Raw genomic sequence first — 24,949 nt, 5'->3', positions numbered from 1 at the left:
CAGGGTCACCCCACAGAGGCAGAGGCTGGGTCCCAGCGGGGTCGGGGGCTCCCCAACTCACGCCTCTCCACCTCCCCCGGCTGGTGTGTGGGAGCAGGGCTGCCTCTGGTGAAGGCCCCTCTGGCCTCTGACTTCAGAGAAGGCCCCAGACCTGCGTCTGCTCGAGCCCTGGCTGAGATCCAGGTCCTACGGAAAGCAGGAAGGATCAGGCAGGGTGGGGGAGGGGAGGACTCTACAGTCCAGGTCAGTTCATAAGGCAGTTTCATCCCAGACTCAATGGCTGCAGTCACCCCTTGAGGTAAACAAACGAGGCGTGTTTCACTCATCTATGTTATGGGCAGGGAAACAGCCTCGGGGAGGCTCACCCCAAGGTCTTAGGAGACATGGGTCCTTTGAATCTTCATTTCTTTGTGAATCTTATGAATCTTTATGTAAAAGACAGAGCGGCACATAAGTCCTAAGATCACAATCCCTTGGGCCTCGGACGCGAGGCTGTGCTGTAAGTCTGCACACCTCTTACTCCCAGGAAGCAGCCTCCGAGGCTTCCCTGGTCCTGATGTGTCAATTGCACGAGGCCTTGCAGGCAGGGCTGCCCGGGAGGCTGAGCAGGTGGCACTGCCTGGCTCCTAGGGGCGTGTCCCAAGCCGCACTCACGTGAGTGGCACACCCTGGGTTTACAGTGCACAACCCAGGCTCCTTACAGCGCCACGTTGTAAGGCAGAATCTGAGGCGGCTGGAGAAAGGGAGATGTAACCACCACCAAGAAACATTCTCCTGGCCCTGCAGGCGTGTGTGAGAGCTGTGCTGGCTGTGGACAAGGGCGTGTTTGCAGCTGGCCCTTACCAGGGTCCTGTTCTCTTCTACCAGCTCCGCCCTGGACGTGGGTGGTACCTGCTCAGGCCATCACACGCTGCAGAGAGAGGGTTTGCTGCCCACGCCAGCAGCACCGTGAGCTCCCCCTGGCTTATTTGAACCTTTACTGAGTGTCAAGGAATGAACTGGACCCTCCAGGGATGTGGCACAGACTCTGCCTTCAGGGGCGGGGGGGACAGATATTATTGGGGAGAAAACATATGGATGATAATTTTTAAAATAACAAACTAGGTAACACTGGGGGAGAAGAGCTGTGTTTAAGTACAAAATGGCATGTTACAGACTAACCTTGCGGTAGGAGGCCAAGGGGAGATTGCTGTGGGTGGGACTGGTAGGACCAGCTGTGAAAGAAGTGGTGAGGGTGATGGGGAGGCGGGACCTGAGGTGAACCGTGAGGAATGGGTGGAATAGGGAGATGGTAGGAGAATTGGGGGTGGGGAAGGAGGAGCATTTCGGCAGGAGGCCCGGAATCTCTTTCTTCCAGTTTCAACTCTCCTGCGGAACCACAGGGATAGAGGCTGCGTGCCGCTGGTGCCCCGGTAATGATGTTTCTTTATCAACTATGCCGTGGTTCTAAAAAACACGGAATTCAAGAAACCTGGGTGGGTGTGACAAAAAGAGACAGCGAAACCCAAATGTGAGAAAAGCTTGGGTCTGGCGCCTTCCTCCTCTCCGGGGTGTGGTGCTTATGAGATGCTGTGTGTGGATCAGCCACTGGCCAGGGAGCAGGGGGAGGCAGGCAGTGTGGCCTGCGGGTGTACAAGGTGGGATCCAGTCCTGTTCAGAGCAGAACCCCACAGTTTCGTTGGAGTTGGAAGCAAGGATGACATCAGCTGAATGGCCTCTCAGTGAGAATGTACGCCCCCCCTTCTGCCCCCGCTCTGCCTCCCGCCTTGTAAAGCGTGGCTTGCAGCACCATGAGCCTGCGGCTGACGTGTACCCACATCCCACGGTGTTTGGAGGTGTGTGTCATCAGGTACAGCTCTGAGTAGAAACTGGAAACAAGAGTCAAGAAAGAGGGCGACACCAGGGTGTTTATGTTCCACAGCAATCCTTTCCTTGTGGTCTCGTTCCTCCAAGGGGAAGAGCGACACACTGAGCTACACAAACCACAGCGCAGGTGGGTGGGGGGAGGGGACGGGGGCAGAAGAAGCTGCTGGCCCTGCAGAACCTTTCCAGATGTACCGAGCGAGACACGCATCATCTCAACCGCGGAGGGTTGGAAGGATCCAGGGATGGGCCAGGATCTCGAGAGCTTTCGGTCCCGGAGCGTCATTTAGTACGGATCATCCATGCTGAATGGAAAACAAGAGGACGTAAGTTAAAGGAAGGGGCTCAAAACCGCGAAAGTTCAAGTGTTATTAGGAACAGTAAATAGTCCCTAGAGGTGAGAAGAAGAATAAAGAAAATACGATCAATGAGTGGACAAAATGCCAGACAGGCCCTGAGGCAGAGAAATGAGGCCAGAGCAGCCCACAGCGGCGCTTCTCACACTTTCTGCTGCTTCCCACCCAGATGCAGCCGGTGTGGGTGAGGCCAGAGACTCTGCATCTCTAAGCAGCTCCCAGGTGATGCTGCTGGTCCCCAGCCCACACCGAGAGAAGCGTCTGGGACCAGGCTCTGTCTTCAGACCCAGTGAGCATGTGGGCGCTGGAGACAGACCCTGAGCAGTGGGAGGTCAGGAAAGCAGAAGCAGACATGCTCAAAAGGATAGAGGACTCAGAGAACATCACAGCTCATGAAAGCCATGGCGGTAGGTCTACAAGGCCTGAGTCTGGTGGGCTACGATGGGAGGAGGTGGTGACACATCTAGCTTCATGAACTAAACGACACCCCGTGGGTGGGAAACAGTTGTCTCATTCTTGGAAAGGACGGGGCGAACCAAATGCGGTCTGTCTTCATAGCACCTCTGGCAGGGAGGACCAGCCTGGGGCTGTTCTCACGATGAACTGCCCTGGGAAACCACAATTCAGCAGCTGCCAACGTGCTGCCAACACAGACACAAAACCGTTTCTGAAAACAGAATCTCACGTCGGCCCTCCTCTGAGGCTGGCATCGTATCTTCCTGTGTATCTCGGGTGTAGCTCTTACCGGGGCAGAATTTAGACACTAGAAACCAAATGAGGTGATAAACAGAACCGATTTGCAGAAGAATCAAAATAACCCAGCAAGAATCGAAACCGCAAATGCCCTAGGAGCCCGTCATTCACCAGCCAAAGGCTGGTAGGATTGAGCACAGAGGACTCAAGGGCTTTTAAAAAACTGATACAGGTGTTTGCTGTGATCGTGTTCGTGTCACCTTTGGCTTGTTTTAGAAACACGCCCTACTCCTTCCACCCCACCCTTCCTCGGTGCCAGCACACGGAGGGCTCCGTGTGGGGGGAAATCACACCCCTGGGACTTGCCATTCTAACCTGGGGCCAAGAGCCCTGAGTTCCAACAGCATGAGCGTTAAGAGCATGATCTTTGACCTACAGGGGTACAGATCTCATGGGACTTTCTGTGATCACCAAACTTCTGAAGGGAAGGCGGTCTTTTACCAACGCAGAATTCACTGACCACTGCCATGTCTCTTGTATTTTCCTTTTTCCCTAAAATACTTCTGTCTTAGCTCCCCAACCAGGCAATCTCCTGAGGTCAGGGGTAAGGATTGACTCCTCTTTTCCCATCCAGCTTAGCATTGTTTCTGCACAAAGGTGTGCAGTAAAACAACCGTTGATTGATTCATGTAAAAATTAGCAAACCGTTCAACTTAATGTGGCAGTTAGCTTAGAATGGTAATGAACTTAAGGCTGACATTCCTCCTGCCCTAGGACATCTAAAACGTTGCATTGATCCATCAAGCGGTGATGAAAACACAGGTGGTTCCTGCGGCCAGAAGCCGGCTCTGGGTGGATTGTGCCAGAAAGACTTTTACTCGGTGGGTGTGAGCATCTTGTGGGTTTCCTGCCCACAGAGCCGGGGAGGTGCTCTGGGAAGGGTCTAGGACCCATCCACACTGCCCAATGGAAGGTGAGGCAATGAAATAGAACAAAAGGACCTCCACTGACCCTCCGTCTCCACCCAGTTACCTCCAACTCTCTCATCTCCTTCTAGCCAAGCTTTTCAAGAGAGATGGCTGACATGTTCTGCCTGTTTTCTCATCCCCACTGATGGATCACACTGAGCCCTGGCCACCGGACTTCTGTCCTGACCTCCACACTGAAAATAGGCTCCCACCAGTACCCTGGTCACATCCAGGGGAAATGTACTGGTTCTCTTGGCAGCATGTGAAACAGTTTCATTTCTTTTTTTCCTAAGGTTTCCAACCCCCTACTCCCCCCCCCCCCCCCCCCCCGCCCCTTCCTTCTCACTTCCTGGCGACCTCTTCCCACTCTCCTTTTCCTCAGCTGCCTGCTCCCTGCTGCTGTTCCCCTGGCTGCCCCTCCCTCCCACGTGCTCCTCGCCCACACTGCAGCCTGGGTGATCACCCCAGTCCTCCAAAGGCAGTTCCCCCCTGCGATGTGAGAACCCCTGAATCCACATCTGCCCCACGGCGGCCTCTGGGCTACAGACGGAGCCCATGGGCCACGCATGAGCCACGAGCACCAAAGCTCAACGTGTACAAAACAACCCAGAGCGCCACCTCCAAAAGGTCTCTCTCTTTTCGTTTTATTTGTTGTTGTTTTCCCTTCCCAGTGAATAGCATTGTGCCACCTGTCAGTTCCCCAATCAGAACCATGGCAACTTCTTTGATTCTTCTCTGTTATTAGACAACTAAGGACCACACTCAACTGATTCTACCTCCTTTTACCTCATGAGCGCATCCTCGCTGCTATGGTTCTAGACAGTTTTAACCTCATAATTTCAAATTCCTTCAAAACAGTTCTTTGCCTCCAAGTGCACCGATTCCCATGTTTGCTTACGTTTGTGTGGGGTGATCCTCACAGATCAGGTGCAAAAATCCCCGAGATACACATTTCAGCATGTGGGAGGATGCTGGGGGGGAGGGACAGCCACCTGCTCAGCCCTGTAGGGATGCCCCAAAGGCCTCAGGATAAAGTCCACACTTAATCTTGCGTGTGAATCACGCTGTGATCTGGCCTCCGTCACCTCCTGGCTCCTCACTTTCTCTTTCGCACCCTGCGCATAGCCCACTGAACTTCTCGGTGACAATCTGTGGTTTGCAGGATGGCAGTCTGAACAAGCACCCCTCCTGGGGGACCATCTTGTTTCATTTCCTGCTTAAAAAGAGTCGGGTGTCTAGCTGGGTGCTTCGAATGGCACCAAAATCTCGCTTTCACAGTTCTTTTTACTGACACTCTCCTTCCTAACATTTCAGAGCAAGTCCCTAAGGCTCTCAAACTGAAAAATGTTTTGCCATCTTCATTTCTGCCATGCAGGCCATGCATTGTCACATGCTTGCATCTCTCCTAAGTATGTGTTTCTCCAATTAAAGCAATCTGAGGTTCAGGCCCAAACTAAAAAGTTACCTCTTTAAGGAAGCTGCAGATAGAATCTGTGCTCCCGACTTTTTCCAGATTTCTGAAGGCAGTGCTTAATAGAGCAGTAGTCACCTACCCCCTTGTGCTAGGCATTGAGGAGCTGGGGTCTGGGGTTATACCTGCTTCTTAAAGCCTGGGATTCAACAGTTTCTCAATACATATTTGTTGCATAAGATGTTTCCTGCTCTCATGTTAAGCCAGGACAAGAGAAAACAGATCACAGTGCTTCCAATCCTCACAAAATATTCAGAAAAATCGGAAAGCGCTCCCTTTACATAACTGCCTTTTCCTAATAGGGCATTATTTGTCCATTCATTCATTCAGCTCCACTCACACTAAAAAGACCACTACTTTTCAGAGAGGCTGATAGATGGATCAATTTATCTGGAAAGGTCATTTGAATGAGGCCCCATGTAAATGACTACTGGAGCCGGTGTGTTTAACTATAGCAGGAGGCATCTTAGGAAGGTAGAGAATAGATCAACAGATGTAGGAACTGCTCACTGATAAAACTTACCTCTTCTGAGACTTTTTGCCTAAAAATAGAAGAAATAGAAAAATGGCATCAGCAAAAGTAGACAATTTCAATTTTTTTAAAATAAGAGTAAACAGAAATTCCCACTCTCGGAACCATCTTTTGAAGCATATTATGCGTTTGCTGAGTGGGGCCCCATCAGCGTCTGAGGTCAGAGGTACTGGGCTACTGCTCTCATTCAAACAGCGGACAGTACTCGGTTGGACTGAGTTCCACTCCACGGTCTGCATGGACCACAAAGACAAGTCCAGCCTGACTTGCCTGGTAACCAGGCCCAATACACACCTGCACTCCCACCCACCTCGGATTCTTCCCTAGGGGACCTGACTGCTGATACTGTGAGGACACGTGTCTTACACCCTCTTCTCTAGGAGAATCCGCAGGAGGAATTGCACTCGGGCCCGGCGGTAGGAGTGACACCCCCTATCTGATGACAGTCCAGTGGGTTGTCATCTTACACAGTGATGCTCAGAGGTCGGGTTTCCTCCTCTGATGGCTGCAAGGAAACTCGGAGCCTGACCCGAGACCCTCGCTGAGCCAGCGTGTAGGACTTCGTGACACACACATTTCTGTGTTCTACCTTCACCAGTGGCTCCAACCTATTTTTGTACAGTACATTTTGGCCTCCTTTTTCTTACTTTTTAACTAATTTTAACTTGCTCTGTTGAACGCTTTTTGTAAATGATCTGATATTCTCTTTAAAAAGCAGAGAATAAATAAGTAGATAAATGAATGAACTGTAGAGTTGAGCTGCAGAGGAAATAAAAGCTTTCTGAGCAGCCCTAGCTGGTTTGGCTCAGTGGATAGAACATCAGCCTGTGGACTGAAGGGTCCCAGGTTCGACTCCACTCAAGGGCACACACCGGTTGTGGGCTCCATCCCCAGTGGGGGGTGTGCAGAAGGTAGGCAATCACTGATTCTCTCTCATCATTGATGTTTCTATCTCTTTCTCCCTCTCCCTTCCTCTCTGAAAGCAATAAAAATACCTCTTTTTTTAAAAAAAAAGCTTTCCAAGTAGAAAAACCTCTCTGGAAAGCAGTGTATTTCAGGGGCAACCCCCTGGAGCTCTAGAATCAGTCGCCGAGCAAGCCCTGGTTGTCAGCAGCATGTCCCTGAACGGCCACTTACCCTCTCTAAGCTTCCACTTCTTCAGTGAATGGGGCCAGAAATTGTATCTTCCTCATGGAGTTGATTTCTAAAAATGTACTCACAGTACTGAGTGCAGAGACTAAAGCTTAGATAGTCCTCATTTACTATTTTAAACCTTTAAAATATCAGAAATTAATATTTTCACATTTCTCCCAAAATTCAGCCACCAGTGACATGAACCAAGTATGCCTGTGTGGAGGGAATTAAGTCTGAACTCATTTCAGGTTTCTGTTTGTTCACCTCCGTATATTTGTCTTTTAGGAGCAATGAGACGTACAGCAACACACGAGCAAGAATCGGTTCCTACTGCGAGTTTCCTTTTTGAAGAAAAGGGAAGTAGGGCCTGTGCTCACCCCCTGCCCTGGTGCCCTGGTGCCAGGGTGCCCTGGTGCCCGGGTGCCCTGTTCCAGTCCTGTGGTCCCAGTGGGAGGGTCTTCCATCCCCGGGGAAAACAGAGCCTCCTTAACCCAGAGACCAACGGCCTCAGGGGCACGTCCAGATGGGAGTCCGACTCCGGCCCTGCTGACATTCAGGGACTTTAGAGATTTGGCCTAAAACATGATTGCCTCTGCCCGGCCGGTGTGGCTCCGTGGTTGAGCTTTGACCCATGAACCAGGAGGTCACAGTTCGATTCCTGGTCAGGGCACATGCCCAGGTTTCAGGCTCGATCCCCAGTGGGATTGCGTGCAGGAGGCAACTGATCATTGATTCTCTCTCTCTCTCCCACTCTCTCTTCCTCTCTGAAATCAATATAAAAACATTTCAAATTTTGAAAAACCACATTATTGCCTCATTTCCCCATTTACCGAGCAGGGCCAAGGATAATGGCTAGTCGGCTGGGGAGAAAGTTTCTAGACTGCACAGGGGCATGTTTCTGGAGCCCCTGATTCCTCTCTCAGAAGAAAGGGACTGAGGTCTGGAGGTCAACACAGCCAGGGCAAGGGTCTAAGTGCCGATTCCAAAGAGCCATCTGAGGACAGAAGGACAGGGTCCGGATTCTGGCCATTTCATTGACTACTATTCTGTAAAGCAGTGGTTCTCAACCTTCTGGTCCTTTAAATACAGTTCCTCATGTTGTGACCCAACCATAAAATTATTTTTGTTGCTACTTCATAACTGTAATGTTGCTACTGTTATGAATTGTAATGTAAATATCTGATATGCAGGATGGTCTTAGGCGACCCCTGTGAAAGGGTCGTTCGACCGCCAAAGGGGTCTCGACCCACAGGTTTAATGAAGATTCACCTGTCCCTTTTCCAGCTTCCTAAACCCCAAAAGCATATAAAGTTCTCAGTGCCGATGAGTTCTGCATAGATCCAGATGTATTGTTTTTCCCTTTTATTCTTGTGTTAGAAAATCTCTAGGGGTTTAGCCCATCATTTCTAACATTGTCTCTACAGGGAAAAAAAATATTCTTCATGTTTCAATTAACCTACAACTACAATTTTTGGAAGCAAAGGTGACTTGAAGTTGGGGCTACCAGAAGAGGTTTCAGAAAGGAAGACTGGATGTTTTATGAGAGAAGCATGACCTTCCTACAGCCGGTGATCTCCGGGCTGTGCTCTCTGCTGGCATAACTGTAACAGGCGAACTGCCCGTTATCTGCTTCCTGTTTGCCCCACACTCATTCCCACAGCGGGGCACGCAGTTTTCAGGTTATCAGTTTAAGATCTTGTACAGAAATGACTCCAAGGTAAAGACTGTAAAAACAGCCCCACTGCCTTTTCTCACCCCTGCTTACAAATCAGCCTCAGCCAGCCCCTCCACCCTCACTGAACAACGGTGGCTTCAATTCTGTTCTTTTGATTCTACTAGCATTCATGAAAAGGTTTTAGAACTTGGGAATAAATATCCTCCTTATGCCGGTGACTCCCAGCCCCAAAGTCCTCAACAGTTACTCCGCTACCCCTTACCCACGATGCTCTACCCCCTCTGTCCAGCCACCGCCACCCAACCTCGGAGGAAAGAGAGGACACTGGGCCAGGCTTTGAAGTCTCCATGGAAACGACCATCAGAAGTGGGAGGGAAATCTCATTCCTGTTTTGCCTTTTACTTACGTATTAGTACTGTCCTATAAGTTGATGGGACCCGATGTTAGCAAATGTCTAAAAGCAGCAGCAGAGGCACTAACTGCTCATGCTCTCAGGTTACAGCTACTGAGGTCCTCGCACATCCTCGCCCTCCCCCCACCCCACCCCGTCTTGCTGGTTGGTTAGAACACGAATCAGGTTCCCTTGTTCCTAAATTTAGGATGAAAGATCCGATCACAGTGAAAACTATTGAGAAATGGTAGCTACTATTCCTGCACTTGCCAGTGAGGATGGGTGGGTGAGGTGTGCAGCCCTTACATACCACTTTCACCGAACAGAATACATGCTAATTCATATGACAGAAGTGGGATTAAAATGGCAACACCGCACAGCTGCTTAGCAGTTGTTTTGAGGTCACCAATGGCCCCTGACCTTGAAGCAGGGATGCATTAAAAGCTGCCTACTGTGACCTTGAAGCAGGGGTGTATTAAAAGCTGCCTACTGTGACCTTGAAGCAGGGGTGTATCAAAAGCTGCCTACTGTGACCTTGAAGCAGGGGTGTATCAAAAGCTGCCTATTGTGCATGAGTTTCAGAGTCTTGGACATTTCTGCTGGCTGAGTCCGGCCAATGGGGCAGCACACACCAGGGTCTGCCTCGGGCTGTGGGTCTGTAACTGTCAGGCTGATCCATGTTAGGGTTTGGATACTCAGGGGCAGGTGGGTGAGTGATGCCATTCCTCCCTGGTGGGCTCATCTGCCATTTAGGGCAGACACTGGCTTCTCGGGGCAGCCCTCCTTGCTCCCTTCTCCTCCAGTCCAGAGTGGAGGGGAAGCTGGAGAGCGCGGTGCCTTGCTGGGGCTGAGTCGCTAGTGAGTAGGCATGGGGAAGAAACGTGGAGATGTAACCCGGGGACCTGCGACTCCACAGGTCAGAAGCCACACGGTGTATGGCTCTCGGTGAGGTGATCACCCAAGCGAGGTGCCTTGAAGATGACAGGACTTTGTGTGTTTGTTTTAAAGTTTGTTGGATGAAAAACAAAACAAAAATCAGCCCATGTGTCTTAATGCAGGTGTCTTAATGCAAGTGTGTGGGAGGCTGCCTCCCACGTGTCCAGGGCCGGAGGTGTGCAGCCTCGCCCGCTATCCAGCTTCAGAAGCTCTCGTACTTAATTTCCTGTGGGTTTCTACTTTCTTCTCTTTACAGTCCTATTCTTTTCATAGGAAGGTAAACGCACATACCTTTTTTTAATCGCCTCGCCAGCCAGATGATAAAGGCCAGCCCCAGGAATGCGGTGACCATGACTGCCACTGGGATGAAGAGGGGGTTGTAGTCGCCTTCCTTGATCATGGAGAAGCTCCTGTCCAATTCTGAAAGAGAACCGGAGGCACCTCGCATGAGGCCGCAGCACGATCTCTCTGGTGCCATTCCATGAGGTTAGACTTTCCCCTCCTTCCATCTCCCAACCATTGCCCATTTGGTGCCATCTGACATGAGAAGACTGGCATGGGGAGGCCCATGATGAGTCCATGGCGGAGACAAGGACTGGACTGGCTTTTCTAGCCCCACAGCTCTGCCATCTCCATCCCCAGACTGGTCAGGAGTGGGATTTCTGGGAGATGCACCTAAAAGCCTTGTCAAGAAGTGGTCATCGTTGTATCTAGCTCCGTGGCCTTGTCGAATGGTTGGGACTCTAAATCAGAGAAGAGCTAAAAGGCCCAACATGCTTGTAGGAAAAATAAAAGCCAGTGATCTGAACAGGTAACTTGTCATTCGTGCTTTCACTTTGAAGCAGCTGTGCATGCGTCTGCACTTGGGGTTTACCTGCCGGGGACCTGCAGGGACCTGTGAATGACTCACTCCTCCCACTTCCATCACAAATTCACAAAGGGATACACCTCCATGTCCTCTTGTAAGTGTGAACAAAGTTCATTGGGGAACCTTTGTTGAAAAAATGCCACGTGGAAACACCTGTAATCGGTGGCACCAGTGAAAACCACTCCCTTCTGCATGTTGGCACAGAGTCTGACGGCATCCCTGTTCTCCACACGACCTTGAGGAACCCTTTCAAGGGGCTTCCATCCCCTCACCAACTGTATAGTGGAAACGGGGCTCATGGTCCCAGGGGATCCAAACAGAAGGCACCTACTGGCTGCCTTGACAGGGAAGGATCCCTAGCCTGATACAGTCTTTGCCTGAACACCCTGATTCCCTGCCCACTCCCTGGCCCACAGAGATCAGCTTCTCAGACAGCTTCCACGGGTCACACCATTTAAAGATTCACTCAGTCATTGGTGCAAATGGCTCTAGGGGCAGACATGGGTAGCTTGTCTTTCACCAGCTAATTTAATGTGCATTTTTTGAGCACCTACTGTCAGGTGGAGGTAATGAGAGATGAGGGAGACAGCCCTTATATACACAGACAGATTTGGATGCTTCAGCTTAATGGTCATAGAAATGCATCCACTGCTTTTGGAATTGTGTGGTTATTGGTGATTGTGGCAGCGGCATTTTAATGGACTAACAGAAGTGAGCTTGCACGGGAATAGAAGAATGAATAGGAAGTAATTCAGTAGAGACAGTGAGTTTAGATGTTAAGGACTGAGATAGAAGAAGTTGAGAATTGGCCGGAAAAAAAGAAATGGCTGTCATTGAACGAAGAGGCAAGAATAGTCAAGGGTTATGTAGTAAATTAATATGTACAAATTTATTTTTAAAGCACATCCGTTAAGCAAAATGAAATATAAAAATTTACTATGTCTTTCCCACCATCTGCTCCATCTTTAAGGTATTCAGGAGATTGGGACAAATTGACTCACCCTGACATATTGGAGGAGGGCTGGACCAGATTCCAGATGATTCACAGACAGTTCTTGTCTTTCCGATGAGCTCAGTTCCTTCTAAGCAGTTGAAGGTGCACGTGGAGTTAAAGCTGAAGTTGTCCAGGGGATGATGACAGTCCATGGTCCCCAAATCAGGCGCTGTTAGAGCATCACATGGAATCACTTCAAAGAAAAAGAAAAAACGTTCTGAATAGAGACCTTCTCTTGACCAAAGGATTTAGCCAAAGCTGCCTGACTCAACTGTGGAACCACCCACAGGACCCCAGCCATTCCTAACCTGGAAATTGCTCCTGACCATGCTTCCAGAATTTATTTTCTTGAGAGTTATGAAGAGTGGAGAGGCAGGGGTGAAGCCAGGAGGTGGGTGGGAGGTGAGAGAGGAGGGAGGGTGGCCCCTCTGGGAGTCACTCCATCTCCGCTGGAAGTGCCTGGACTGGCCTTGCCCTGTGGAACCTGCTGTGAGTGTAGAGAATGCCCACCCTTCCCCTGCCCCAAAGTCTCCCTGAGCAATTTTGAGAAACATCCCAATTCTCTGAAGCAAGTCCCTCAACTTCTATAAAATTCAATGGGTTGGTCAATTTAGTGCTTTCTTTCTTTCTCTCCCTTTTTCTTTCTTTCTTTCTTTCTTTCTTTCTTTCTTTCTTTCTTTCTTTCTTTCTCTCTCTCTCTCCCCCTCCCTCCCTCCCTCCCTTTCTCTCTCTCTCTCTCTCTCTCTCTCTCTCTCTCTCTCTCTCTCTTTTAAATCTTTATTGTTGAAAGTATTACATGTGTTCCCTTTTTTCCTCCATTGAACCCTTCTAGTCTGCCCATCCCCCACCCCACCCCCAAGCCTTCACCAAGTGCTATGATTTCAATAAATGATTCTGACAGTTCTTTTGAGAACTAAACCACTTAAACTAGTGAGTCAGAAGCATCGATGTAGAAAATGTAACCAAAACTGGCCCCCCCAGTCTCCTCCGCAAGGGGATCATCTCGCCAGCTAAAAAGAAACATCCACCCTATTTCGGATGGAGAAAGACCAGGACACGGTGTTTTTGTTTTTACAGCAGTTATTACTCTCCTGAGGGTTCCTGAAGGAGAAAAGCTAAAAAATGATGTTGAGAATAAACAAATAAAACAATTTTTTAAAAAAAGAGCTCTGCCCTCGGAGAAGGAAATCGGTTGGTGTTAAGAAGGACACCACATAAAACAGGTGTTTTTGAGAAGAGAGAACAACCCAAATTTCAGCAAGATGGATGGTGTACGCCCTGACAATGAGGAGGGAAAGACACGGCGTAACCACGGTGACTGCTGAAAAGCACTCGCGGACTGTGGGAGGGCCCCGGAGGCATTGGGTTGGTATTTTTGTTCAAAGTTTTTCTCCTTAGTTTTAGTAACAATTACCCCTCTGAGCAGCATCACAGTGTAGACTAAGGTTAAGTCATGCTCCAGCAGAGGGTCTAGGCCTCTTAGCAAGACCGGGCTGCGTGTCCTCGCAGTGGGAACCCAGGGCTGCGTGACAAAGCCCGGGGACAGCGCTCACCTCGGCAGGTGGGCACCGGAGATGACCAGTTCCCAAAGGGCCCGCAGGTGGTTTCCTCCGCCCCGGCGAGCTCTGTTCCCTCGGAGCAATTGAAGGCGCACCGCGAGCTGTAGCTGAAGTCCCCCAGCGGGTGGCTGCAGGCCATGGCGCCCAGCTCTGGGCCCTCCAGGGGCGCACACTGCGTCACTTAAATAAGAAGAGACAGCATTGGGAGGTGAGAGGGCCTGGTGGCTCGCAAGTCCAGGCACGGCCACCTGAGCACCAGGGCGGTGACAGGGCCAGGAACCCTGTCAGCTCGGCTGACTGTAGACACTTCCTGGAGTTGGTGTGGGAATTAAATGATCGAATGCAGGGCAAGGATTTAGGATAGAGCCCGGCTCACGGGAAGTTTAATTAAGCATGAACTCATCTTCTTGTTATCTGTGGCATTATCTGGGGAGAGAATTTTTACACCTACACGTGTTTAAGTGGGAATGACCGGCTCGGTCTAGAGATTACTGAGAATATTAGGGCGTTGGGATGGGAGGTTTGGAGGAAGAGGGGGTGTCCGTAATTGGTCTTTAGGCAGCGTCTCCGCCTGGACTCTGCCTCACCCTCCCTCACCCGTGCCAGGCCTTAGCTCCTCTGGTAGGACAGCCCTCTGCCGAAGCCGCATCCGTTTCCCTGCTCTGGTCGGTGGTGCAGTGGATCACATTCAGGCTAAAAGTCAGTCTCCAATTTTAGGCTCTGCCATGTTGTTTGGGCCAATATTGCAACTCTTGTGCCTTGTATTTTATTAAGTTTGAGCCATTGTTGTGATCCTGTTCTTGATATTTCAATAAAGAATGGATCCAAGGAATTGGAAGACTTTTCATATCCAGTCCAAGTCCAAATTAAAGTGAATTACATTGTCCAGTTCAATCCATGCCCACAAGCAAGTGCCAGATACGCTCCAGGCACAGTCTCCATCCTACAGATGCAGTAACAGGCAAGTTATGCACCAACTTCCTGTGCGGTCGGTCTGCCAGGGGATACAGACACGTGCATAGATGGCCTCAGCAATGCGGGTACGTAAGGAAGATATTTGTGGAGGTATTAGAACAAAAATAGGGACATGTTGCCTAATGGGGGGTCCTCAGAAAGCTTCCCGAAAGAAATGGTCCCTGAACTATGCCTTCAATGTTTGCACACAGTGGATTAGCCATGTGCAAACTAAGAGAGAAATCCATGAGCAATCTACGAGATACAGAGCTCGCAAGGTCAGTGTGGAGAACTGCAAGCGTTCTGATGTCACTAAAAGGAAAGAGGAGATGGGGAGGGGGGGGGGAGTGAAATGAGATTAGGGAGAAAGATAGGAGCTAAGGCAAAATGCCATTGTCTTTTTTCATTGATTTCATGAGCACCCACTGTACAGCAGCATCACTCTAGGCCTCGAGGATTTTAGAATTTTATCCCGCAGGACAAATGACAGGTGGACATGAAAGGGTGGGTGGCCACAGACATGTGATGTTTGTTTGATTGTTTTCAATTGATCAACCTGCCCGTAGTGTGCATATCTGAAGGGCACTCATCGGAAGTCATGGATCGCAGCTCAGAAACTAGGCAATCATCTAGGACAGTGGTTCTCAACCTTCTGGCCCTTTAAATCCAGTTCCTCATGTGGTGACCACCAACCATAAAATTATTTTCGTTGCTCCTTCATCACTGTAATGTTGCTACTGTTATGAATCGTCATGTAAATATCTGATATGCAGGATGGTCTTAGGCGACCCCTGGGAAAGGGTCGTTCGACCGCCAAAGGGGTCGCGACCCACAGGTTGAGAACCGCTGACCTAGGAGGAGGTCAATGAGGGCAGTGGCAGTAGAATTGACAAGCGGGAGACAAATTGGAGAAACAATAATACTGCATTAAAATGAGTAGTGTGTTACTGTGCGTACATGTAGGGCTGGGGAGAGAGCCACACACCAGAGCACTCGCATTAATGGTGGTACCACACACAAGGATGAGGAATACAGTGGAGAGCTGCTGGGACAGTGGCTTCACACTCTGTGGGCACCCCAAGGGCGTGCTTGTGTATTTGGAGTTCAGGGCTGGGAACAGGCCGTCAGCCCGGCTCACACAGATTCGTGAATTCACAAAAGTTGGTGCGTTTGACCAAAGGGAGCGTAGGGAGTCAAAAGAAAAATGCACAAGAGATAGAAGATGAGACATAACAACAGTGTGGGCTTGGGTTCGTGCCTGTGAAGAAAACCGAAGAGAAGTGATCACAGGTAGAAAGAAGACCAGAAAAGAGTGATACGATGGAAGTCAAGACAAAAAAAAGATTAAATGTTCAGCAAGGAAATGGACATGCCAACGATGTAAGAATTAGAACACAAAGCTTTGGAATGGAGTGAGGGTGTACAGTTGGGTAGGAGTCATGGCTCTGCAATCGAGTGAAATGAGGTAGATCCGTTCCAGTTGGTTGACATTTAAGTTTACTTCAGTCTCAATTCTTTATTCTTTACAAATACTGCTTTTTTCCCCTCCTTATAATCTTATATTTTATGCACCAGATACTTCAAACATAGTTTTGAGACTCAACCAATTCTGTCGAAGGATTTGATGTGTCTCTCGCTAGTGAGTTGACTGGGTCAAAGGCTCCTTCCTTTGAATCTGTATCTTCTTCCCTTTCTGTTTCTACCACCACGACTCTGCGAGATTTCAAGAGGATCCTAATGATCCTCTCCAACTTCTCCCCTTCTGCTACCCACTCCATCTCCTGCACTGCTTCTAGGATAACTGCCCTAAATGCAGGCGTCACCATACTAAGCGGCAGGAGAAAAAACCCTCACAGACACAAACAACAGTGCCGTGATTACCAGAGGAAAGGGGGGCGGTGGGGAAGGTTGAACAGGGCAAGAGGGGGGATAAATGGTGACGGAAGGAGACTAAACCTGGGGTGGTGAACACACAATACAATACTCAGATGATGTATTATAGGATTGTACACCTGAAACCTATAACAGGTATTAACCATTGTCAGCCCAATAAAGTCAATAAAAAAGATACCAGTAGCCTCCCATTGTTAAATAAAGGCCAGATTGCTTCTTTAGGCAGTTTCCAGTCCCTGCAAACTTACCCCAGCTTACCTTGCTTTCAAGAAAACCAAATTATGAGCATATATAATTTCCACCAGTTAACTGTAAATCCTCTAAGGGCAGAATCTATAATAGATTTGCCTTTATATCTTCTGAAATACCCAGCCCAAATGAATGTGTTGTATGTATTATTATATATCTCAGAACTATATGTACTGTATGTCATTATGTGAATGAACTCTTCTTTTTGGTCTTGCCTTGGTATGACTTTGAGGATTAACATAAACAAGCGAGGTTACCTTCTGGGTAACTTTCCCATCTAACAACAAATGTTTCCGTGTCTTTCAGACTTTAGGTATGAGTTTCTAAAAGCAGGAATCTGCCACACCTGATGTGTCACTGTCCTCCTGACCCCGTGTTCTCTGTGGCTCTGGGAAAGACTTGTTGAGAAGAGAATTGAAACTTCATCCTGACTTATGAAATCTTTACAGAAAGGTGCCCACATTTCGCAAGCCCAGCCTTCTGATCAGAACTTCTCATTTCTCAGAACGGCTGGTACCTTGCTGTCCCAACCCACTTCCACAGCTGCAGGAACCCCGCGGCTCACACAGGAAGAAGCCACTGGGGGAAAGGGCTTACCGAACTGGCACTGGGGCCCATGATAGCCCACGTCACAGCGGCACGTGTTGTTGTTGATGGTTTCCACGCATTCGCCATGGCCGCTGCATGACCAGGGCTGGCACGAAGCTTTAAGGGGATCAGGAAGAAAATATTTTAATGTGATTACTTTGTAGTACACATAGTCATTTTCTTAGACTTTTAGATAACTTTCTGGCTGAGACTATTTTACTACACAGGAAACCTTCATCTGTATATTCCCAGTACCTTTGCATAAAAACCATATGCTAATGTTTTTATTTACTCCATATGCTGGCCCTATAGCCATACACGTTTATTTTGCGAATGAATTCGCCAATGCTAATACTCAGTAGCGTTTTGGGAAATCTTAGGGATATAAGTTGAAACTCTTGAAATTACTTTGTTTTTAATGTAATGAGCAGACTACATGATGCCCAATCATTTCTGTAGTCAGATTGCTTGGCAATCCCTTTCTTCACAGAGAACTATAGAAAGATGAAAAAGTCCAAATCTGCTGAATTACCAGGGAGTCCCATTTGCCAGGGACCCAATGAACGGTGTTTCACTGTTAAAATATGACTCGGGAAAGAATCTGGGCTGTTTGGGGCGGTTGCCATGGCCCTTGCGGAGCTTTTATAACCAGCGACAGTGAAGCGTGCGCTTCATTGCACAGAACTCTAGGCTCAGCCACAGGCAGCGCCACACCGGGCCCTGCTTTGCAGGAGGACACTGAGGTGATGTGAGGCTCAGCTCCCCGCCTTCCTCTCAGGGACTCTGATGGTCTAGCAGTGGTTTCAGCCTTGGCTGCACATTAGAATCACCTGGGAATCTCTTTAAAACCCTGATTTCTGGGCCTCATCCTCCGGAAATTCTGTTTCTTTGTTATGGGGTGGGGCCACAACATTAGTAACAAACAAACAGAATTTCCCGAGGACGAGGCCCAGAAATCAGGATTTTAAAAAGATTCGCAGGTGATTCTAATGTGCAGCCAAGGCTGAGAATTACTGGCTAGTCCTTCCTCCTTACACATGGCTTGTCTTTTTTTTTATATATATATATTTTTATTGATTTCAGAGAGGAAGGGAGAGGGAGAGAGAGAGAGAAACATCAATGATGAGAGAGAATCATTGATTGGCTGCCTCCTGCTTGCCCTCTACTGGGGATCAAGCCTACAACCTGAGCATGTGCCTTGACCTAGAATCGAACCTGGGAGGGACCTTTCAGTCCATAGGCTGATGCTCTAGCCATTGAGCAAAACCAGCTGGGGCTGCACACATTTCATCTGGATGTAAACGGATTTGGGGGCACAGCTTTGGGGCGTTGGGACCAGCCTCGCACTCCAGGAAGGCTCCGCAGTGACTGGTCGAGCTGCCTGGAGGCCTGGGCTGACTTCAGAAAGCACCAGGCGCTCTGCCCAGCATCCCTGGCGAGTCCTGGCTCCCCCTACCTGTGTAGCACAGGGCGACCTTGGGCTTGTGGCAGGCGTCGTCGTTCCACTTGCCCGAGTCCTTGCTCCTCTTGATGTACATCTCCACGCAGTCCTCTTTCGACTTCTTGTTGTTGGGCTCCCCGACGCCCCAGTTCTCGGCTTCGGCCGTGAGGGACTTGTTGGTCCCCACCCAGGTCCACACGCCTGCCACCTTCCGGATCCCAATCCAGTAGTAGGTGCTTCTGAAGGGCAGCGTCCTGTTCAGGTACTCGATCTCCCCCTTGTTCTGTATGGCAACCAGATCGGTGTAGTTTTGTTGGCAGTACCGTCTAGCTCTGGGCCAGTTCATGGGTTCTTCGGAATGATGGTAAGTCCAGCCGTCGGTCCCATGGTAGGCAGAGAAATCTGAAAGACATCGGCGAGAGTGTACACCTCAGTCCCAGCTGACACCCCCCCGGAGGACTAACCCAGGCTGAGCCCGCTCCTGGGACATGAGGAAACCGACTCAACAAAGGTGTAAGTTACCGCCTTGGTGCAGAATGAGTCATTCGCAGGTTTGAAGTAGAAAATACCCCTGCTAGTCCCAATCACTTTTCACCACAATACAGAATACTTTTGCACATAGCTCTATTTTAGACAAATTTGGTGGCTTTCTAGATTTATTTACATGAAATAATTTTTTCTCCAAATTCTTTCAAGTGAAATGTAACCAACATAATTCAGAAATTTGTGTTTACCTTAGTAGCTAAGATTTACTGCCTTTTGTTTTTAATCCCGGGATACTTTCCTAAAGGCCAGCACTTACACTTCTTGGAGAGAAGTAAAATGAAGACAGGAATAATGATATATTTCTAAGTAATGTCTTTTGTATCAGAAAGATAACATTTAGTGCAGGAAGAACTGCTTCTGGGAAAACTTCCGTCCACAGCCCAAGCCTTAGATATCTAACTACATAACAACAACAAATGTGTACAAAACCAAACGGTGTAGGATTGTGAAATGTATTTAGATCGTGTCCTGGACACAGAGATGTCAACTGATGGTGAGTAATCATCATGGGTGCTTCAACTATGAGCACTTTGAAGAAACCAACACAAACACATAGCCACACAAAGACCTCGTGATAACATGGACCATTCTAAGCATGTATGATCTGTGAGGCACTGCTCTCCTGTGAAGTAAACATTTTCACAGCCATCAACATTGATTGAGTTTTCACCCTTGTAGGGCCAATACCATGGAGAAATATCACAGAAAACAGGTCCAACTTTACAGTCTCCTACAGATTCTAAATGAGGCATAACAGATGCAAAGAAGACATAATTAATCTGGAGCAAGTCAAATATATCAGAAATGACACATAGGATTCATGAGTAAGGAATGTCCTAGCATGGACATGTGGGCCGAGCTGTGAAGGGGCATTCCACCAGAAGGTCAGTTCTGGAGGGAGGAAACCGTTCGGCTCACTGCTCTCTGGACCTTCAGTGCCCAGATCAGTGCCTGGCACACAGCAGGGACTCACCAGGGCCCCAGGGGGCATGGGCAGACATGGTGCCAGGAACGTGTGAGGGGCCAAGGGAAGTGCGTTTGCTTGGCCAGAGCTGAAATTTCAAGCCAGCGAGTCAGAAGACATTAGCTTACTGAGGCAATGGGAATGCTCCAAACAACTGCCAACACTCTTGAAGAATCAGACCTAGCATTTGTCACATCGCTGGGAGAAGGATCAAAAAATATGTAAAGGGCTGGCCCTTTAAAAGCTCACACTTTAACTGTAGAATTGATGTCCACTGAACTCTCGGCGAATCATAGAAGGCGCAGTGCTAACTATCTGGTATAGATTGTAAGTTCCCTGTTAGGTATTTCTTAATTGACCTTCTTCCTTCCTAACTCAGACCTTGGTGGGTTCATCAGGATTTGGGCCTGCAGCCAAGGGTGTGGGAGGTGCAAGGGATTTCTGGGAAAGGACCGAAGATGAGAGGAGGAAAGAGCTTCACCGGAGGGTGGAATGAACAGTGTCTGCCTGACCATTTCCCTGTGACTCTGCACACCCAATGGACACTTAAGAAAAATAAACACGTGAACAAAGGCTCGGCAATACACAAATCGCAGAACGTACCCCAGCAGAGCGCTGTCCACACCCACAGCTCCAAGGCCCTCTGAGCACTCCGATGCTTCCGTGGCGATGGCTGCAGATAAAACACAAGACGTACCCTCTTAAATCCCATGGCACAGCCCCTTGAGGAGGCTCCAACCCCTTTCCTCGAGTTCAAATCGAAACACATGGGCTTACGAAACCCGGCCGAAGGCATTGAATCCTCAGACGCGGATGAAAGAGAAGCATTAAATTTGCCTCAAAACCGACACGTGGCTCCTTGATTTTCATGCCTTAGCCTCAAGGTGCTGCTTGTTACTCTTCTGACTTTTTCTATAGTTCAGGAATGTTTTGTACCCGCTTCTCTGCTCAGCTGCTAGATGGAACCACTTTACCCTTAGTATGGATTGTTTTAAAGTGTCCCTTGGTGTCTAATGGGCTGTTGACATTGAGGTTGAATGTTAAAATCTCCCACTTGATTATGATGCTTCCAATTCCTAAAAGAGTTGGACATCCAGACAGACACCAGAAAGAAAAGCAGTTCCGTTGCTTTCAAGTAAAAGGAGATGCCTTTTGAGCAACTCGGAGGGCGAGACCACACATTGTCTGCCCGCAAGGCTGCTCATTGCAACCAGGGCGCCCCAGTCTCAGCCAAGACAGCGAGGGGGAGTCAGCACCGTGAGAGGGGGATGCTAGGGGCACCGGCAGGTTTAGCTCCTGGCTTTTTCAACCCAAAAAGGAAATGCATTGCCTCCTGTCCTTTGCCACCCGCCTCTGCAACCCCGAGAAGGGGCTCTGCAGAGCACCTGAGGCCTCTCAGGCTGAGAGCTCACCATGTCTACACCGTCCGGTCCCGTCCCTCTGCGGCCCCACGTCCTGCTCTGCTCCGGGGCTCCTGTCCTGGCCCGGGCGAGGCTGCGCTGCTCACTGGGCGAGTGTCCCAGAAGGGCTGCTTTCTCTCATTTCTCTAACGCAGTCTCACATCCTCCTCCTCCCCCCGCCCCCCTTCTAGCTCCTCTTTCCCCACCTCTTTCCTGACCTCCGTCACCTCCCCTGAGAAAAACAGAGCTCTGACCAAGGTGCTGTTGTTAGATCCTCCCTCTCCTCCTTCCTCCCTTCCTCCCTTCTCTCCTTTCCTCCTTCTTTCCTTCCTCTCTCCCTTCCCTCCCCCTCCTCCCTCCCTCCCTCCCTTCCTCTTCCCCTCTTTCCCAGTCTCCCTCTCTATCTCTCTTCTTTCTTTTTCTATCAACACTGGGCCAACTCTTTGCTATCCATGGTAGAGGCGCCTGATAACTGCAAACACCACACAATCAAAAAGTACTTCAGACTCATTACCATGTCCCTTAGACTGCCTAGGGCTCACCTGTACCAGCTTGAGGGTGCCTCCCTGCCCCTTGCTCGCCCCCTAGTGGACGTCCTTGTCCATGGCACCCCTAAAGTTAAGCCCTGACCTGCAGAGCAGCTCTGGCTTTCTGCCCTCGGGGGTTTGGGGGCCTACAAATGCCCTTATCTGTACCCCCGAGTGTATCATGTGAAGGAGATACACTGCATATGAAATCAGGACCCGAATGAGGAGGGGCAGTGGAAGGGGTAGTCACCGACAATCGGATTTGCATTTTTGAAAAGACAATAACAACAACACTCCATATTTATTACCTTATTAATCTTTATAGAGATTAACTACAATACCCCGCAGCAGGTACTATTACTATCCCTGGTTTTAAAGTCCCGGGAAGGTAAGAAAGGAAGACACCTGGGGTTTGGGACCAGCCCCGCTCAAGCCTGTGTGTGTGGTTACTGCGCGGCTCTCCTCCAGGCAGGAGCTCGGAAGGCATGTTACAGGGCACAAGCCTGGGGCCGAGGGGACCCAGGAAGTGCTGATCTCCACCTACAGCCCAAAGCAGCGTCTAGACTGCGTTCTAAGTCCTCCCCGCCCGTTCTCTCCTGACCTTGTCAGCCAGGCTTTCAGTCACGCCAGGGCCTGGGTCCTCCCTTCACTGAGCCCACAGCCAGGTCTCCGTCCTCACCTTCCTCAGCCAGTCGGCTCCTGGTTCCCCACCTCACCCACTGTCTCCTGTTTCATTGGTCGCTGCTCCCTCAGCTCCCCGACCGCCAAGCCTGTGGGTGCCCCAGCGCTCGCTGCTCTTCTCTCGTTTACCCCGTGGACTCGATGGCCCGACCCGGTCTCTGAACCTGAATGCCGCCTAAATGCCACTCACTTCCGATGTCTGTTTCCACCTGGGACACTCCTCTGCCCCGGGAACGACCCCCGTGCCCATCAGACACCTTCCTGATATCTCCATTCGTGGTTTACTCCACCTCCCAATTTACATGCACCAAACTGACCTGCAGACTTCCCCTCGAACCCGGAGAGCGCCTGTGATTCTAGAGTGGATGCAGCTCGGTGGCGGCACAGGTGAGGCCGTGTCCGGGAGAGGCAGCCGAACGGAGGGAGAAGAATGATGGAGAACGGAGAACGCGGGCAGTGCACTGCGGTGCGCCTGGGTGAGGTCACACAGGATGCAGGGGTGCTTGAGGGTGAGGAGGACCAGGGGCTGGGGCTGGGAGTCCTTACAATGAGGTGGTGAACTTGGTGTCACGTGCTCCAAGGAAACAGGGTTATTTTATTTCTTCTTTTCATTTTTAGAAGCCGGGCCGGCGTGGCTCAGTGGTTGAGCATCAACCTATGAACCAGGAGGTCACAGTTTGATTCCTGGTCTGGGCACATGCCCAGGTTGCGGCCTCCATCCCCCTCCCCGCCAGTAGGGGGCATGCAGGAGGCAGCCGATCAATGATTCTCTCTCATCATTGATGTTTCTCTCTCTCTCCCTCTCCCTTCCTCTCTGAAATCAATAAACATATATTTTTTAAAAAGGGGTTAGAAGAACAAAGATCAGTAAGAGAATCTCACCATAAAGGAGGCCACCCCTGCCTCCCACCACTGAGGTGTGGACGTAAGAGAGCAGACGTCCCCTGGAGAGATCTGCGGGGCCTGTCGCAGGCCCGGCAACAGGGACAGCAGGGTGGGAGGGGTTTGGAGAGGAACTGGAGGGTGGGGGCTGGCCGATTGGCGGGGAGCAGTCCAGAAGGTGAAGGCGGCGTTTGGGAAGGAGAGCAGGTGGGTCAGGAGGCGTCGCCTGGTGAGCTGTCTAGAAGGTGACAGGCCAGCGGAGGGGCTTCCACTCTGGCTGAGGAAGGAGGTGGCCGGGAGGGGTGGTCCTGCTGGGTCTGGAGGGCAGGTGGACATTAGTCTAACTCTGGAGCGCGTAAGTGTGTGTTGTCTTCCATGGAAGCTACCTGCCAACCCAGAGCTGCTCCCCTCCTCACTCTGTGCTCTCACTGGCCCATGTCCATGTCCTCGGGCCCCTGCATTTCTTCTGCACACATTCAATTTGTTGTTGCTTTTTGTTTTGCTTTTTTAAAATATATGTTTTTTCATTTCAGAGAGGAAGGGAGCGGGAGAAAGAGAGAGAAACATCAATGATGAGAGAGAACCATTGATCAGCTGCCTCCTGCACGCCCCACACTGGGGATGGAGCCCGCAACCCGGGCATGTGCCCCGACCGGGAATTGAACTGTGACCTCCTGGTTCATAGGTTCATGTTCAACCACTGAGCCGCGCCGGCCGGGCTGCACACATTGCATTTGTGCAGTTTGCTGCGTCACTCTGTGCCGGGAAAGCCAACAGTCACACGCTGCCTTCTGGGCTGCTATCTCCGTCTCCAGGGAAACAGCCTCACCAGCAGGACCTTGCCCGGTTTTTCATTTTTTCTTTACTTTTTCTCTTAAGTAGAACTTCTGAGCTAAGATGAAGTATAAAACCAAAGTGAAACCCACTGTAGCCGATGACAGTGCCATAACCACAATTGTTTTCAGCCTGGACAACCAAGTCAACAATCAAACCACGTTTTCTTAGAAATGTCAGATGTTTTGAGCCTGATAACAAGGAGGTGTTCCGCTTGGCACACACCAGGCCTCGCGGGGTGACACCTTTCAGAAGAGAGGAGACACCATTTGGGGGGAAGAAGGGGAGCAGAGAAACTAGCCTGGCCCTGGGCCTGGAGGAAAACAAGTCTGCAGAGTAAATGAAGGTGAATTGTTTAACTTGAGCAACTTGAGATCGGAGACGGGCATGAGGCAAAGCCTCCAGCATACGGACTTTGTTCCATTGACCTTCCTTACCTTTTCTAGAGCATTCATATTTTTCAGACAACTGTGCAGTATTGGTGCAGGGGCCCATGAGTGCGGTGATAGCCAAGAAGACAGGCAGTAGTAGCCAGTGTTGGACGGGTGTG

General features: G+C 49.9%; 1 protein-coding gene across 1 annotated transcript; it reads right to left on the bottom strand.

Moving 5' to 3' along the window:
- Window positions 1–1,889: 1,889 nt before the first annotated feature.
- On the bottom strand, window positions 1,890–21,659 carry SELL (selectin L). Its single transcript, XM_070396643.1, has 9 exons — window positions 21,488–21,659; window positions 20,679–20,748; window positions 18,581–18,967; window positions 17,134–17,241; window positions 13,435–13,620; window positions 11,889–12,074; window positions 10,311–10,439; window positions 5,875–5,893; window positions 1,890–2,168 (listed from the first exon to the last, which is right to left on the bottom strand). The coding sequence occupies exons 1-9, from the start codon at window positions 21,488–21,490 to the stop codon at window positions 2,150–2,152; spliced, it is 1,107 nt and encodes a 368-aa protein (XP_070252744.1). The 5' UTR covers window positions 21,491–21,659; the 3' UTR covers window positions 1,890–2,149.
- Between the last annotated feature and the right edge of the window lie 3,290 nt (window positions 21,660–24,949).

Source organism: Myotis yumanensis, unplaced genomic scaffold, assembly GCF_028538775.1.
Source record: "Myotis yumanensis isolate MYYU_CA2020_CCGP unplaced genomic scaffold, mMyoYum1.0.hap1 SCAF_17, whole genome shotgun sequence".
In the NCBI taxonomy this organism is placed as follows: Eukaryota; Metazoa; Chordata; class Mammalia; order Chiroptera; family Vespertilionidae; genus Myotis; species Myotis yumanensis.
Note: the sequence above shows the minus strand (reverse complement) of the source record. Positions and strands in the feature narration are given on the sequence as shown.